At 36.8% G+C, this 15,331-nt stretch overlaps 2 protein-coding genes across 2 annotated transcripts; one reads left to right on the top strand and one right to left on the bottom strand.

Moving 5' to 3' along the window:
• Positions 1 to 873: 873 nt before the first annotated feature.
• LOC104886831 (elongation factor 1-alpha) lies at positions 874 to 3,473 on the bottom strand. The gene is given in 6 exon segments (XM_010671355.4): positions 874 to 1,417; positions 1,420 to 1,816; positions 1,819 to 1,841; positions 1,844 to 2,108; positions 2,237 to 2,719; positions 3,315 to 3,473. Coding segments are annotated over 5 exon segments (1,347 nt in total). The 5' UTR covers positions 2,699 to 2,719; positions 3,315 to 3,473; the 3' UTR covers positions 874 to 1,217.
• Positions 3,474 to 12,324: 8,851 nt separating this feature from the next.
• LOC104886832 (elongation factor 1-alpha) lies at positions 12,325 to 15,331 on the top strand. The gene is made up of 3 exons (XM_010671356.3): positions 12,325 to 12,486; positions 13,624 to 14,106; positions 14,210 to 15,331. Exons 2-3 carry the CDS (start codon positions 13,645 to 13,647, stop codon positions 15,089 to 15,091), a joined length of 1,344 nt encoding a protein of 447 aa, XP_010669658.1. The 5' UTR covers positions 12,325 to 12,486; positions 13,624 to 13,644; the 3' UTR covers positions 15,092 to 15,331.

Here is a 15,331-nt window from a genome sequence, read left to right as displayed (position 1 = left end):
CCTAGTTGGGAAGTGAGAAGAGGAAGGGTAAGGTAAGAAATAGAAAAGAAAATGTGCCTTTCTTTTAGAAATAAAAATTTTCAATCACGAGAGAATTACACTGATATTCTAATATTGCAAAATGACACCAATTGAGAATAGTGCAACTAAAAAAATGTGAAAAAATAAATGGTGCAACTAAAAGTGGAAAGCCAAATGTGAAAAAACAAATGGAAAAACTCAAGGCATGTATGTCAATAGCAATTGGTGTAAAAACAAATAAAGATGTGAAAATAAACAACAATAGAAAATGTTACTGTCAATAGCTCCACAGAGATCTTCATATACTACCTCTGTTTTTATTTAGTTGCAACATTTTGACTTTCACGCTTGCCAATGTACAATTTCAAATCGTTTTATCTCTAATTGTATGTAAGTAAAAATTATAAAAATTTGATATTATGAAAGCTTACATCGAAACGAATCAAACAAGACCCCACATGACTATATTTTGCATAACATATAAATCAATAAATGTGGTCAAATAAGAGAACATGAATAGTGCAATTTGTCAAACGTTGCAACTAAAAAAGAACGGAGGTAGTATGTCATAGCAATTGGTGTAAAAAATCAAGGCCCAAAAATTAAATTACTGCAGAAAAAAAAACATCAATAGGTGTCAAATAATAATTACCTAGTTAAAAGGAAATGAGGCAATAAAAGTATGAAAGACAGGACATAATCACATAAATGAACTAAGGTGCATGAAAATGCATTCTAGCAAATATTCAGTGCAATAACACCGGACGAACACGCAGCATTAGAAGTAGCTAACCAGATGCATGCAGGATTTAGGAACCATTCATTATGCTAATAATAATGTAAAACAAGCAGTTTAGGCCTCAGCAATTCAAGACTTGTGTAATTACGACCGTTTTACACAACAGCCAGCCCAGGAAAAACAAAGATAAAACTCCTGAACTGCATAGGGAGAAGTGTTCAGAAATTCATACAAGGAAACAAGAAACAGGGCCATGCCACCGTCTATCCAGCATCCAATTCTGAGAACTAGAGCTGAATATCAGGGAAGACACTAACCTATGACCAAAACTAAGACCATACACTAAACATAACACAAAGACCCAATTAAAACCGCTGAAAATCAGATTGTTCCAAAATGTTGCTACCGAGCCTTCATAATACCAATGCTCCAAAGCAGTGATAGATGCAAATAAACCTTATTTCTTCTTGAGGGCAGCCTTGGTAACCTTGGCACCGGTTGGATCCTTCTTCTCGACGTTCTTGATGACACCAACAGCGACAGTCTGCCTCATGTCTCTGACAGCAAAACGACCAAGGGGTGGGTACTCTGAGAAAGTCTCCACCACCATGGGCTTGGTTGGAATCATCTTAACCATACCAGCATCACCATTCTTCAGAACTTGGGCTCCTTCTCAATCTCCTTACCTGAACGTCTGTCAATCTTGGTCACGAGCTCAGCAAACTTGACAGCAATGTGGGAGGTGTGGCAATCGAGCACTGGGGCGTAACCATTTCCAATCTGTCCAGGGTGGTTCATGATGATCACCTGAGCAGTGAAATTGGCTGCCTCCTTGGCAGGGTCGTTCTTGGAGTCAGAAGCAACGAAACCACGCTTGAGATCCTTGACAGCAACATTCTTGACGTTGAAGCCAACATTGTCACCAGGAAGAGCTTCTGGAAGAGATTCGTGGTGCATCTCCACTGACTTAACTTCAGTGGTCAGTCCAGTAGGACCAAAAGTAACAAGCATACCAGGCTTCAAGACACCGGTCTCAACACGTCCAACGCGCCCGTCCAAGTAACCAGTCCAATACCTCCATCTTGTACACATCCTGGAGTGGGAGACGAAGGGGCTTGTCTGAGGGCCTCTTTGGCTCATTGATCAAGTCAAGGGCCTCAAGAAGAGTTGGTCCCTTGTACCAGTCAAGGTTGGTGGACCTCTCAATCATGTTATCACCCTCAAACCCAGAAATGGGAACGAATGGGATTTTGTCTGGGTTGTAACCAACCTTCTTCAGGTATGAAGAGACTTCCTTCACGATTTCCTCGTACCTAGCCTTTGAGTACTTGGGGGTGGTGGCATCCATCTATTTCAGGAAACAGACCAAGTATCAGAACAATGCAATGAAGGAAAATGTTAAATTACACGAGGAGCAATCACAGAGAACATGATCTATTACATATATAAAATAATAATAACAGTGGTAATCTATACCTTGTTACAGCAGCAAATCATTTGCTTGACACCAAGAGTAAAGGCAAGAAGTGCGTGCTCACGGGTCTGACCATCCTTGGAGATACCAGCCTCAAAACCTCCAGTGGTGGAGTCAATAATGAGGATAGCACAATCAGCCTGGGAGGTTCCAGTAATCATGTTCTTGATAAAGTCACGATGTCCTGGGGCATCAATGACTGTGCAGTAGTACTTGTTAGTCTCAAACTTCCACAAGGCAATATCAATGGTAATACCACGCTCACGCTCTGCCTTAAGTTTGTCAAGCACCCAAGCATACTTGAAGGACCTCTTGTTCATCTCAGCAGCTTCCTTCTCAAATCTCTCGATCACACGCTTGTCAATACCTCCAAGCTTGTAGATCAAATGACCAGTGGTGGTCGACTTTCCAGAGTCGACATGGCCAATGACCACCAAACTGATATGAATCTTTTCCTTACCCATATTGATATCTTAAAATCAAATCTGCAAACAAACAGAACTTAAAATAAGAACCCACTTCCACACACACAGACACACATATACTATATCCAAAGATCCAAATGCAAAGTGACATATATATCCTATGCAATCATGAAGTAATGTTCACATTCACAAATAACCCAAAATCATAATAACATAGAGTAGCAACTGCTTGAAATTAAAACAGCGGCTGTTGAATTCTAAAACTAAATTCTATAATTAATTAAGCTCGGAGATAATTAACAGCAAGCATCATAATTCAAGGAAATGTAAACCACAAAATCAGGTTAACTCAAAACACTGAGAGTCTGAAATAATTCAAAATGTGAGAAGTTACAACAATGAAAAAAAAATGATTGATTGAACTACTACTAGTCTACTACTACTAATCATAAAACATGCAAGAGCAAACATTTAGTAGAAATGAAGAAGAGATCAGAAATGGAAGTCAAATCTGATCAGAAATGGAGGTCAAATCTGATCAAAAATTAAGAAAAAACAATCAAGTGGAATATGCAACATACTTAAGCTGGAAGAATTAATATGTAATAATCAACAAATCAAAGAAGGAATTGGGATAAGAGAAGAGAAAGCAGACCTGAAAGAACCCTAGCCGCAGTTGTTAAAGAGAAAGATGGGGGAGAGAGAGACAGTAGAGAAAAGCTAGGGTTTGCGTAGTAGGTCCTTTTTATATTGCAGGCATGGAAGAAAATGGAGCCGGTGATATAGGTTTGGTCGTTTGGAGTTTGGACCCATGAAGATGTCATCGGGTCGACCCTGCCCATTATTTTTGTGTCGGGTGTTGGAGTCTATAAGGGCATGTTCTCTTCAGTCTTCGACATAAAACATTTGGACTAAACTGAACTGATCTGAACTGAATTGAACTGAACTGTTATGAATAGTGATATGTGAGAGTTTAACTGAACTGAACTGAACTGAATTGAACTGAACTGAACTGAATTGAAAATAAGTTGGGAAGAACATGCCCCAAGAGTGTTATTTAGAAACTCAAAATTTGTTTCAAAAGAATATGAAGAGTCATTTATCCCATATCTATACAAATATATTAAAAGGTGTGTAACAACGTCGATGCGCCACGTGGCACCCTCCTCTTGCCACGTGTCTGTTAACCAACAAAGTCAAGTGGTCATCATTTTAAAAATAAATATGCTCAGGGCTGGGCTCGAACCCCTGACCTTATGTAAGGGTTTTCAAAGAATCACCATCTCATCTAACATCTCTTAGTGATTCATGTTTCCACAAAATTACAATTTTGTGTTGTAATTAGTTAATACTATTAAACATATTCCTTGCATCCTTAAAAATAAATAATGTTCATTAAAATTAATTATATATACCCCTAGGAAGTTTTAGTTAATGTAATCTATGTACAATAATTTTTTTTAAAGAAATTGCGTAGTATAGGGTTTGATCCCGAGACCTCAAGTACATATACTAAAGTCTTAACCACTAGACTAAGTTGTATATATTGTTATTATCATTAAGTATTATATTAAGAAATGAAATTTGTTCTTACCCGGGGCATAGCCCGGGCCTAATAACTAGTTAGAAGAACAAAAAGAAGGATTTTTCTATGTTATGCTCTCATGTTTTTTTATTTTCTACGTTGTACCCCATCTTTCTAGAATTTCTACAATGCGTCCTTGTGTTATCTATTTTTAATACAAAATGAGGACTTATTAATGACGGAAGTTAGGTTTGACATTAAATGTATTACCTACCGTCACTTTTATAATTTTTTCGAACAAAAAAAAAGAAAATAAAATACCCCTCCTCTCTCTCCTGTTTTGATCATTCAACTTCCTGACCTCATCTTTTTGGAATTTTTGTCTTGCATCTGAAGGGATGTTTTTTTGTAATGACAAGTGCAAACAATTGTTGTTGCCATCAATTAATGACTAGTACTCCCTCTGTTTTTTTATCTTTCTCACTTTCCTGTGCACATCTTCCAATGCACATTTTTGAACTTAAATATCTTTCATTATATATTAGTAAAAATTATAACGATTAAATATTAATAATGTACTAATTGAGACGAATCAAACAAGATCCCACATGACTATGTTTTTTCTTATAAATTGAAAAAAATTGAGAAGATTCTCTCTATGTATGAATAGTGTCAAGATTCTAAGTGAGAACGATAAAAAAAACAGAGAGAGTACTAAATTTGCAAATAAATTACACAGATTAGTAGCACAAGAATTCAACTTGTTTCATTCATAAACTGTATCAGTTGCATATAAACTACAAAAAAAAAAACCAAACCATCTTACTTTCCATTGCTACAATTTAACATAATTTGATGATAATTACCAATAAGATACACATAAATAATCCGATCTTCACCAAATTCCTTAAATAAACACCTAAATCACCCAATTTTGTTTCACTGCAGCCATGTCTTTCCTAAGTTGGACCAAAGTCATGTCATTGGAATGCACCCCACTCCCATCTTCACCACGCATCACATCTGCAGCATCTCCTCTTCTAATCATATGTCCACTGTACAACCAAAAAAATTGCAAAAATCGCACTTGATCTGAAATATTCCCTACCTAAATTGCGTTGAGATCCAGAGATGTGCACTCTCGCTTTTTTGGGGGGCTGCAATTACACTTGGGAGTGACGAATTCCCATTTTAAGGCCGCAATTGAGGAAGAATTTGCAGTTGACATTGTTGATGATGGAGAGGAGCTTGAAAGAGAAAAGGAAGAAGATTAAGATTTGGAGAAGGGGAAAGAAGTTAATAAAAGGGAGTCAAATCCTAGTTTTTTGGGTGGGAAAGTTTCCCTCTCATGTTTTTTTTAACTGCTACTAAAATCAATTATTTAATCATTATTAATTTCACTAACGGGACACATAACAGCCACTTAACTGCAATGGCATTTTGTATTAAAAAATAGATAACACAAGGGCACGATGTAAAAATTCCAGAAAGATGGGATACGACGTAGAAAATGAAAAAACACGAGGGCATAACGTAGAAAAACCCTAAAAAGAAAGTGTAAAGGTTTTGTGACCATTACTCTTCCTCTACCCTTTGAATTGTGTAGCAATGAGACTTTTTGTATCTGCTTTACGGAACTATGGCTGGTAAAATTCCTAATGATAATGTGCGTATTTTTAATGTTGTCCCTATTTTTAATCCCTTTGTCACTGATATGTCTAAGCTAGAACCATTTGATGGGAAAAATTATAGGATATTAGGATGTGGTCTGATAAGATGTAATTTTTCTTGGGTTAGATTGGTGTTGATTCTTGTTTGTCTGCTAGGAATTTTGTGAAATACAACAAGACTTGTCGTGGGATGTTACTACATTATATGACTGCTGCCCTTTATATGATTTATAGTAAGTCGAAGAACGCTAAGGATATTTGGGATGGTTTGAATGCTAAATATGGGATTAATTATTTTGTGACTAAGAAATGTGCATGTAGTAGTTGGTTGAAGTTTTCTATGTGTGATGATAAACCTATGCTTGATCAAGTTCATGAGTATGAAACATTTATGTGGTGATATTGTCACTGAGGGTATGGCTATTCCTGATCTTTTCCAAGCCAATTGTTTACTCGAAAAATTGCCTTCTTCCTGGGAGACTTTTGTTCATTCCTTAAAACATAGGCAGAAAGATTTTACCCTTCAAGAGTTAGTTTCCCACATTAAGATTGAGGAGCAAAAATGTATCTAAATCAAAGAGAAATCAGTTGATCATTCTTCTCTTCTGCTACTCTTGTGGAAAATCGGGTTGTTGCAAGTAAAGGACCAAAAGGTAAGGGTCAAAATCAGTTCCATGATACAAGGCAGAATTATAACAACTTCAAAGGAAAAGGTAAATTTAAGGGCAGTTGTTTTGTTTGTGGTAAGTACAGCTTAAGCCAACCTTGTTGAAGATGATATCATTGTTGCTGTAGTGTCCGAGGTCAATCTAGTAAGCAATGTTTCTGAATGCATCGTGGATACCGGTGCAACTACAACAAAGTTCCAGAATCAGAATGCGTCTTTATGGGTAACTCAAGCACTATGAATGTTTTTAGGCAAAGGAAAGGTTTTCCTGAAATTAACATCCGGGAAAACCATTGCTTTGCAGAATGTTTTGCATGTTCCTGACATCCGCAAAAATATCATTTCTGGTTCTCTTTTAAACAAAGTTGGGATGAAGTTAGCTTTTGAATCTGATAAACTTGTATTAACCAGAAATGGTATTTTTGTGGGTAAGGCTTTTGTAATGCTGGACTTTTTGTTTTGGATGTTGTTATTGATAATAAGAACTCTATTCACTAGTGGAAAAAATCTTATCTGTCACTTAGTAACATATGCAGTTTATGTAAAACTGCTTCCAAAAATCAACATAAAAAATGGGAGGAAAAGATGACGAGACAATCTGATGAGGTCCTTATATGGACCGCATCATAGTTTAGAAACTGATGCGGTCTTTTATGAACCGCATCATATTTCAGTCCATGAATGCGATTCATATTTCTAACCCAACAAATATACGCAGCCCAACTCATTTCTAACCTAACAAAATATCTGCGCGGCCCAACTTCGTTCTCCCTCATTTCCTAACCCTAACCCTTTCTCATTTCTCTCTCTTCTAACCCTAAATCTCCTCTCAATCTGACGCGTCCTCTCTCCTCCCTCCTCCCTCCTCAACGAACACTTGCAAATTTTCCTCCTCTCATTTCTTTTTCATTTTTAATCTCTGCAACTTTCTTTCAAATATTTGAGATCTTCACGAACCATGAACCGTTCATTTTCTTCATCATCATCAACCACGAATCGTTCATATTCTTCATCATCATCAAGCACGAACCGCAACGACAATCGAAAGGAAGAATGCAGCGAATTTCGTTTCATTTCATCATCATCATTTCGTTTCATCATCATCGGTTTTTTTCCAGATCTAGGTTTATATTTTTCGTTTTAAATTTTCACTTTCGTTCCACTCTCTTACTTTCGTTTGTAATTCCTTAGTTTCAAGTTTATAATTTCATTTCTAAATTTTTATTTTCATTGTTATTTTAAGTTTTTTTTCTAGATGTGGGTTTTAGTTTATGTTTATTTCTTAATTTCCGTATTTTGTTCGATTTTTTTTGTTATATTTTTGTATAAGTTTTCGTTTTTATGTGGTTATATTCATCTGAATTTTTTTATTTGTATAATATTTGTATAATTAAATTCATTTTTAGTTTGTATAATTGAATTCATTTTTAGTTTGTATAAAATTTGTTATTAGATCTGAATTTTTTTGAAGTTTTGTTACTTAGACCTGCTGTATAATTGATTGTTTGGGTTGTCTTCCTACTTTGTTGCTGCAGACTTGCAGTGCAAAGCAGTTTTTTTTTTAAATTCCTTGACCCCAAAATCTGATGCGGTCTTACAAAACCGCATCAGGTAGTGAGAACTTGATGCGGTCATGGACCTGTAGTTAATTAATTGAACTGAAGGGAAATGAACTAAACTGAACTGAAATGAATAGTGATATGTGAGAGTAAAAGTATTGTCCAGAGCTGAACTGAACTTAATTGAATTGAACTGGACTACATTGAACCGAACTGAAAATAAGTTAGGGAGAACAGGTTCTAAGAGGATGAACTTGGATGCATCAACTATATAACTCTTGACTTAAACGAACTTTGTGAGCTTTTTATGTTGAATGGATCGCAAACATAGGACGGAAATCCACCTGTAAATGATCATAAAGATATATAACCACAGAGTTGTCCTCAACTCTCCTCTAATATATACAATCCATCATAACTCCCTCTTCTCCATACTAAGGTTTAGATGAGTCTCTACTTATTAAAACTTAAATCCTTAATAACACGGACTTCTCAACGCTATATACTCGCACATAACTTGGTCACATCAAAGGTTGGCATCATAACCTATGTATCATTGTCGGTTGAAAGTGATAATTATGTAGTGCATAATGGTGAGTCTAACATGGACTAGGACTTTTTCAAATAGAGATGGCCACTGGTACGGGTTGGCGGGCTGGAATGTGGACCCTAGTGGGTCGGGATGAGATTTCACGGTCTAGGACCGGACCGTAAAATTCACGGTTTGGGTGGGCTGGTCCACGGGCTGAAAAATCTTAGCCCATACCGGTCTCTTACCGGTTTTCACGGTTTGGGAAGCGGTTTTGGCAGGCTAGCGGTCCGGCATGGGAATTTTTTTTTCCAAAGTTATGTAATCATTTATTATTGTTACATAAAACCTTTAATAGTAATAAAAATATATAAAATTATTAATATTAATGAATAATTTCATTGTTTTTGAATTTGATTGAATTATAATATATGTAATTTGATTAAAATATATACAATTTGATTAAAATTTAGTTGAATAATTAATTGGGTTGGGCTGATCTAGTTCACGGGCCGGACTGGACCGCTTTCGTGGACCAAACTAGGCGGGTTTAGTAGCGGGCATTCATGGGATGGTCTCAAAAAAAATCTATCCCACGATCGACCCACCAATTTCACGATTCGAATGGGGTTGGATCGGGCTTTTCGCAGACTCATCCTACACGGCCCAAGAGGAGGGCTAGACTGGATGAGTTGGATTGGCCCATATTGTTGGCCATCTCTATATTCAAATATAGAATAGGTTAGCCATTGCATATGAAAACTAAAGTCCACTAATTCCACAGTTATGCAATTAATAGTGTTCTATATGCGTACAAATTTTGTACATGGAATACTTATAAACTTTGTACAAATTTTGGATTTTACAAAGGGACCAAAAAAATTGCATAATCAAGCTTGCTTGATGCAGGTGGTGGGGAACTCACTTTGTGATTTTGAGGTCACAAGTTCGAGCCCTGCTACCTACATGTGCTTGGGAGTAGGGATTCCCTTAATTCCCTACTCTGAAGTGTTGACTTATGTAGATGGTCGGCTGACCTGTGATAGGTGCTCCACGGGTCCTGTAAGGTCCTTCTTCTTATCAAGGGGTTCCCATTAAGGGTACAAAAAAAATTAAAATCAACAATGCATAGGATTTTTACCTTATATAAATAAAATTATAAAATCTTAAATACTTTAAACCTTGTTTTGTGTGTGTATGTGTGTTTGTGTAACCTTGGCAAATTGGGAGATTAAAGAAGATCTCAACTTGCAAAGTGTGAGAATCAATCCCAAAATCTCTTGGAACCATGAGAGATGCTGTAAAAACTAAGATATCTCTCAATTCCATAGCGTAAATATGTACATACATAAAAAAGAACATGGGAAGTATATGGGAATTTATATTTCCAATTCAATTTTTATCTTTGATGGTAACGACAAAAACCTTTGAAGTTTAGTTGGTGGAGTAGTGACATCATTTCCCACCTCATATACTTGGGGTTTGGAGTTCATACCTCATGATACTCATTTGAGGAATTCTCCTTATCTCTATTATATAAGGGAAGGGGGGAGCAATGGTGTCCTATTTTGAAATGCCTATTTTACCCCCCTTTCCATTCTAAATTAGAAATTCAGTTACAAATCAAAGGGGACTTCAAACAAAAATAGTATAATTATAACAATCACTCACAAGTCAACTAAAATCATAAAATTGCATAATTTACGTTATGCAAATCACTAAAATGAGGAAACTTCATAAAAACTTAAAAATTCACTTACAAACTATAACATATGACAAAATTGACTTAAAATCAAAGTGTCCACTTTTTTTACAATTAAAAATGCTATGCATACACAATTCCAGTTCAACAATGAAAACTTAAAAATCTTTTATACATATATATACCATAACAATACATATATATACCTATGAAAAAATGCATACACAATTCCAGTTCAACAATGAAAACAAACGAAAATTACAAAAAAATGACAGTAAATGAACGAATATTGAAAATGACAGTAAAAACCAAACTAGATCTAACTAAAAAACATAAATTATAGAAAATGAATGAAAATTGAAAAAAAAAAGAACTAAATCTAACTAAAAACATAAATAATTACAGAAAATGAACGAAAATTGAAAAAAAAAAAGGGAACTAAATCTAACTAAAAACATAAATTACAAAAATGAACAAAAAAAATTTAAAAAAAAGAAATAAAAACGAACTACGAACGAAAATTATAAAACAAAAAATCTAACTAGATCTGGAATTACAAGAAGATTTGCAAAATTATAAAAACGAAGAGGAGAAGACGAAAATTATAAAAACGAACTAGATTCCGTCGAAGGATGAAGGCTTCGGCGGCGGGGACTGATGAAGACGAGAGATGGAAGAACGACGACGAGTTTGTGGTTGGTGCAGTCTGTCGAAGCTCCAAGACTCTCGCTTGATAGCTTCGAGACGACGACGCTTGATAGCTCCGAGATGGAAGAACAACGACGGCGAGAAGCTCCGAGACTCTCGCTTGATAGCCGAGCAATTACTGACGATAAAGGAGGAGGAGGAGGGAGGACGGGGGAGGAAGGCGGATGGAGGGTTAGAGAGAAACGGTGTTAGGAGGACTGAATAAGAGAGAGAAATGAGATTTAGGTTTAGAGAAGAGAGAGAAATGAGAGAGGGTTAGAAATAAGAGGGGATTAGACTGAAATGAGAGAGGGTTAGTAGTTGTCGGTTGGGCCGCACATCTTGGGCTGAAATGTTTCCGGACCATGAGAGAATTGGGCTAATCAGAAAATTACCATTTTTCTTATGCGGTCTACCAAATTGCATCAGGTTTTCAAAAAACGCCATTGGTTCATTTAATCTGATGCGGTCCACAAGGACCGCATCAGATTGTACTCCCAACTTTCCCTCCCATTTAGTGTCCACTTTCGGATGCGATTTTACAAAAACCGCATCTATTACTAAACGACATATAAGGTTTTTTTCACTAGTGATAATATTTCGAAGCCCTTGAGCTAGAGAGGTCCTAATGCCTTCTCAAAGCCCCCAAACCTCCACTTGTAAGATCGAAGGAGAGCTACCTAGAGCCTTAGCTCCAGCCAAAAGCACCGTCCCCCGTTCATCACGAAGAACGAAACCATAAGAAGCTTTGACACATTTCAGTTTAGAACCATCAAAGTTCATCTTGATGAAACCAGGGGGGAGGGGACCAGATTATTGAGTCCCCTTTTCGAGGCAGCTTAGAAGAATTTGAGATTGGCCTAGACATGTTAGGCAAATATTGATGCACTTCTAAGTTAGCCTTTAACCAAATCTAGAGAAATTATTAATGGCAACTGCTACAACTGAATGGCGGGAAGATTCTTTTTTAAAAACAACTTGATTTCTAAAGTATAAGATAAACCACCATCCAATAGCGAACAAATTAAAATCTGCAATTGGCAGTAAAGTGTGGCAGTGATTAATAATATGACTAAAGGGCTTAAAAAGCAAATGGAACAAAGGAGGGAGAGCAGGCCACTAATAGTCATGATTTCTAATATATTTGTATAAATATTTTAATTAAGAGCCTTACCAAGTAAATTTTTTTTTTGACGTGGCCTTACCAAGGAAATCAACTATTCATAAAATGGTCATTTTTTCAAAATATTGTCAGCCACTAATTACTTAATCAACTAATCACCAATAGTATACTACTCACCGTGGCAAATGCCATAAACCAAACTTTTCAAAGCCTTGGGGGCCAAGCTAAGCCAAAACCAGTATCAATTCATTTATATACAGTCATTGTTCCGTAACCACTCTTACTTCATTTCTTCCTCACTTGTTGCTCTGCCTTTTTTTTTCTCTCCTCTCTCCTGTTTAGGGTTTTACCGATTTGTTTCTCAGGTCAGCTTTTTCTCATCGGCTTACACTCTTTTGTTTATGTCGATTGTCTTGATTATTTGAAATGTTTTCAATTCATGGTGATCACAATTGTTATAATTTTATTGTTTTCAGTGTTTGCTATATTTGATTTGCAGGTTTACAATTTTGATGTTGATTGTGTAGAATTCTCTTTTTCGTACTAATGTTACTTGCGATTTTGTGGTTTTTTTTGTTTGAAGAAATGTTGATTTTGTAGTACTTTTTTTGTGCTGCCGTTTTGATCATTTTTTTCTTCTTATGATTCTGAATTCTGAGTTAATGACAAGTTTGATCATGATTAATGATTTATAATTGTTGATTTGCGTCGATATCTTTGGTTTGAACAATATGATTGTCGTTAAAATGATCATTTCTACTGGCTATCTAAGAATCGCGCAAGTGATGATTTAGGCGTTGAAGAAAGTTACCTTTCTTATTAATCTACTCACTTTGTACTTTGGCGCTATTTACATACTTAACTTTGACTATCATTTGTGATTTATACCTAAAAAAAACATAGTCAAGAGTGATCTTGTTAGATTCATCTTAATATAAAGTTTTAAAAAATCGATATTTTATAATTTTTACTTGTTAGTAACCAAAGGTGTTAATGGTCAAAACTATGCATTAGCAAGCGTAAAAATGAAACTACAAATAGAGATAGTATTATTTAGAGTTGTTTTTATATGATCGAATTGGCTTTATCTCTAAATCTGATCATGGAAGTTGACAACTAATATTCAACGTTTGTATACAATTAATATGATGCTTATATTTTTTGCTGTGAAAATTTTTGATTCTTATCAAAAATTATGTTAAGAGATGGTAACCTAAAAATAAATTGAAATACTCTGCTTAAATTTGTATTAAAATGAAAAGAAAAAGACTGATTAGATATTGTAACTAATAAATTAAAAAAAAATAAAAACATTCTGGTCAGATAGTTTCCAGCTTTATGTTCCTTTATATCGAAAACTCTGGTGGATATCAGTTATATATGGGTCTATTCTGCTATGGAGGAAGTTTAAGGTCATTGTTGTGATAAATTGATAAGCTGGACTCTGGAGGGTTCACCACTTGGTGTGTCGTTGAATTTTAACCAATGTTCTCTGATTGCAGTCGAACACTCTGTAAGTCATCATGGGTAAGGAGAAGATTCACATTAGCTTGGTGGTGATTGGCCATGTCGACTCTGGGAAGTCGACCACTACCGGTCATTTGATCTATAAGCTTGGTGGTATTGACAAGCGTGTGATTGAGAGATTTGAGAAAGAAGCTGCTGAGATGAACAAGAGGTCGTTCAAGTATGCGTGGGTGCTTGACAAACTAAAAGCAGAGCGTGAGCGTGGTATTACCATTGATATTGCCTTGTGGAAGTTCGAGACTAACAAGTACTATTGCACAGTCATTGATGCACCCGGACATCGTGACTTTATCAAGAACATGATTACTGGTACTTCTCAGGCTGATTGTGCTATCCTCATTATTGACTCCACCACTGGAGGTTTTGAGGCTGGTATCTCCAAGGATGGTCAGACCCGTGAGCATGCCCTTCTTGCCTTCACTCTTGGTGTGAGGCAAATGATTTGTTGCTGTAACAAGGTATGGTTATATATCGTACTTCTTGATATTGCCTTGTGGAAGTTTATTTGGCTGTTAATTTCTTGATGGTCAGTTCTAAATGTTGGCTTGTTTCCTGGAACAGATGGATGCCACCACACCCAAGTACTCCAAGGCTAGGTACGATGAAATCGTCAAGGAAGTCTCTTCGTACCTCAAGAAGGTTGGTTACAACCCAGATAAAATTCCATTCGTTCCAATTTCTGGGTTCGAGGGTGACAACATGATTGAGAGGTCCACCAACCTTGACTGGTACAAGGGACCAACCCTTCTTGAGGCCCTTGACTTGATCAACGAGCCAAAGAGACCCTCAGACAAGCCCCTCCGCCTCCCCCTCCAGGATGTCTACAAAATTGGGGGCATTGGAACCGTGCCTGTTGGTCGTATTGAGACTGGTGTCCTGAAGCCTGGTATGGTTGTTACTTTTGGTCCTACTGGACTGACCACTGAAGTTAAGTCAGTGGAGATGCATCATGAATCTCTTCCAGAGGCTCTCCCTGGTGACAATGTGGGTTTCAACGTGAAGAACGTTGCTGTCAAGGACCTCAAGCGTGGTTTTGTGGCTTCCGATTCCAAGAACGACCCTGCTAAAGAGGCAGCTAACTTTACTGCCCAGGTCATCATCATGAACCACCCTGGACAGATTGGAAATGGTTATGCCCCAGTGTTGGACTGCCACACCTCTCACATTGCTGTGAAGTTTTCTGAGCTTTTAACCAAGATTGACAGGCGATCTGGTAAGGAGCTCGAGAAGGAGCCTAAGTTCCTGAAGAATGGTGATGCTGGTATGGTGAAGATGCTTCCCACCAAGCCCATGGTGGTGGAGACTTTCGCAGAGTACTCACCACTTGGTCGTTTTGCGGTGAGGGACATGAGGCAGACTGTTGCTGTGGGTGTTATCAAGAGTGTCGAGAAGAAGGATCCAACTGGCGCCAAGGTCACCAAGGCTGCCCTGAAGAAGAAATGAACCGCATATGCGGAGCATTTGATGAATAATTGCTATGAAGACATGGTTGTCTCTGTTATTAGTGCCTATGTTTTATGCTTGCCTTTTTCTTTTTTGTGTTGTAGACTAGTTTCTTCACGACGTTCTAACACCTATTCACAGGATTGGGTACTTGATCGTCGGTGGTGAGGCTATGATCTGCAATGCCAGTCTTGTTTGTGTGTGTTTTTATATGTTAAGGAAAAATCTATATTCCATTAA

The sequence above is a fragment of the Beta vulgaris genome, chromosome 2 (genome assembly GCF_026745355.1).
Source record: "Beta vulgaris subsp. vulgaris cultivar EL10 chromosome 2, EL10.2, whole genome shotgun sequence".
In the NCBI taxonomy this organism is placed as follows: Eukaryota; Viridiplantae; Streptophyta; class Magnoliopsida; order Caryophyllales; family Amaranthaceae; genus Beta; species Beta vulgaris.
Note: the sequence above shows the minus strand (reverse complement) of the source record. Positions and strands in the feature narration are given on the sequence as shown.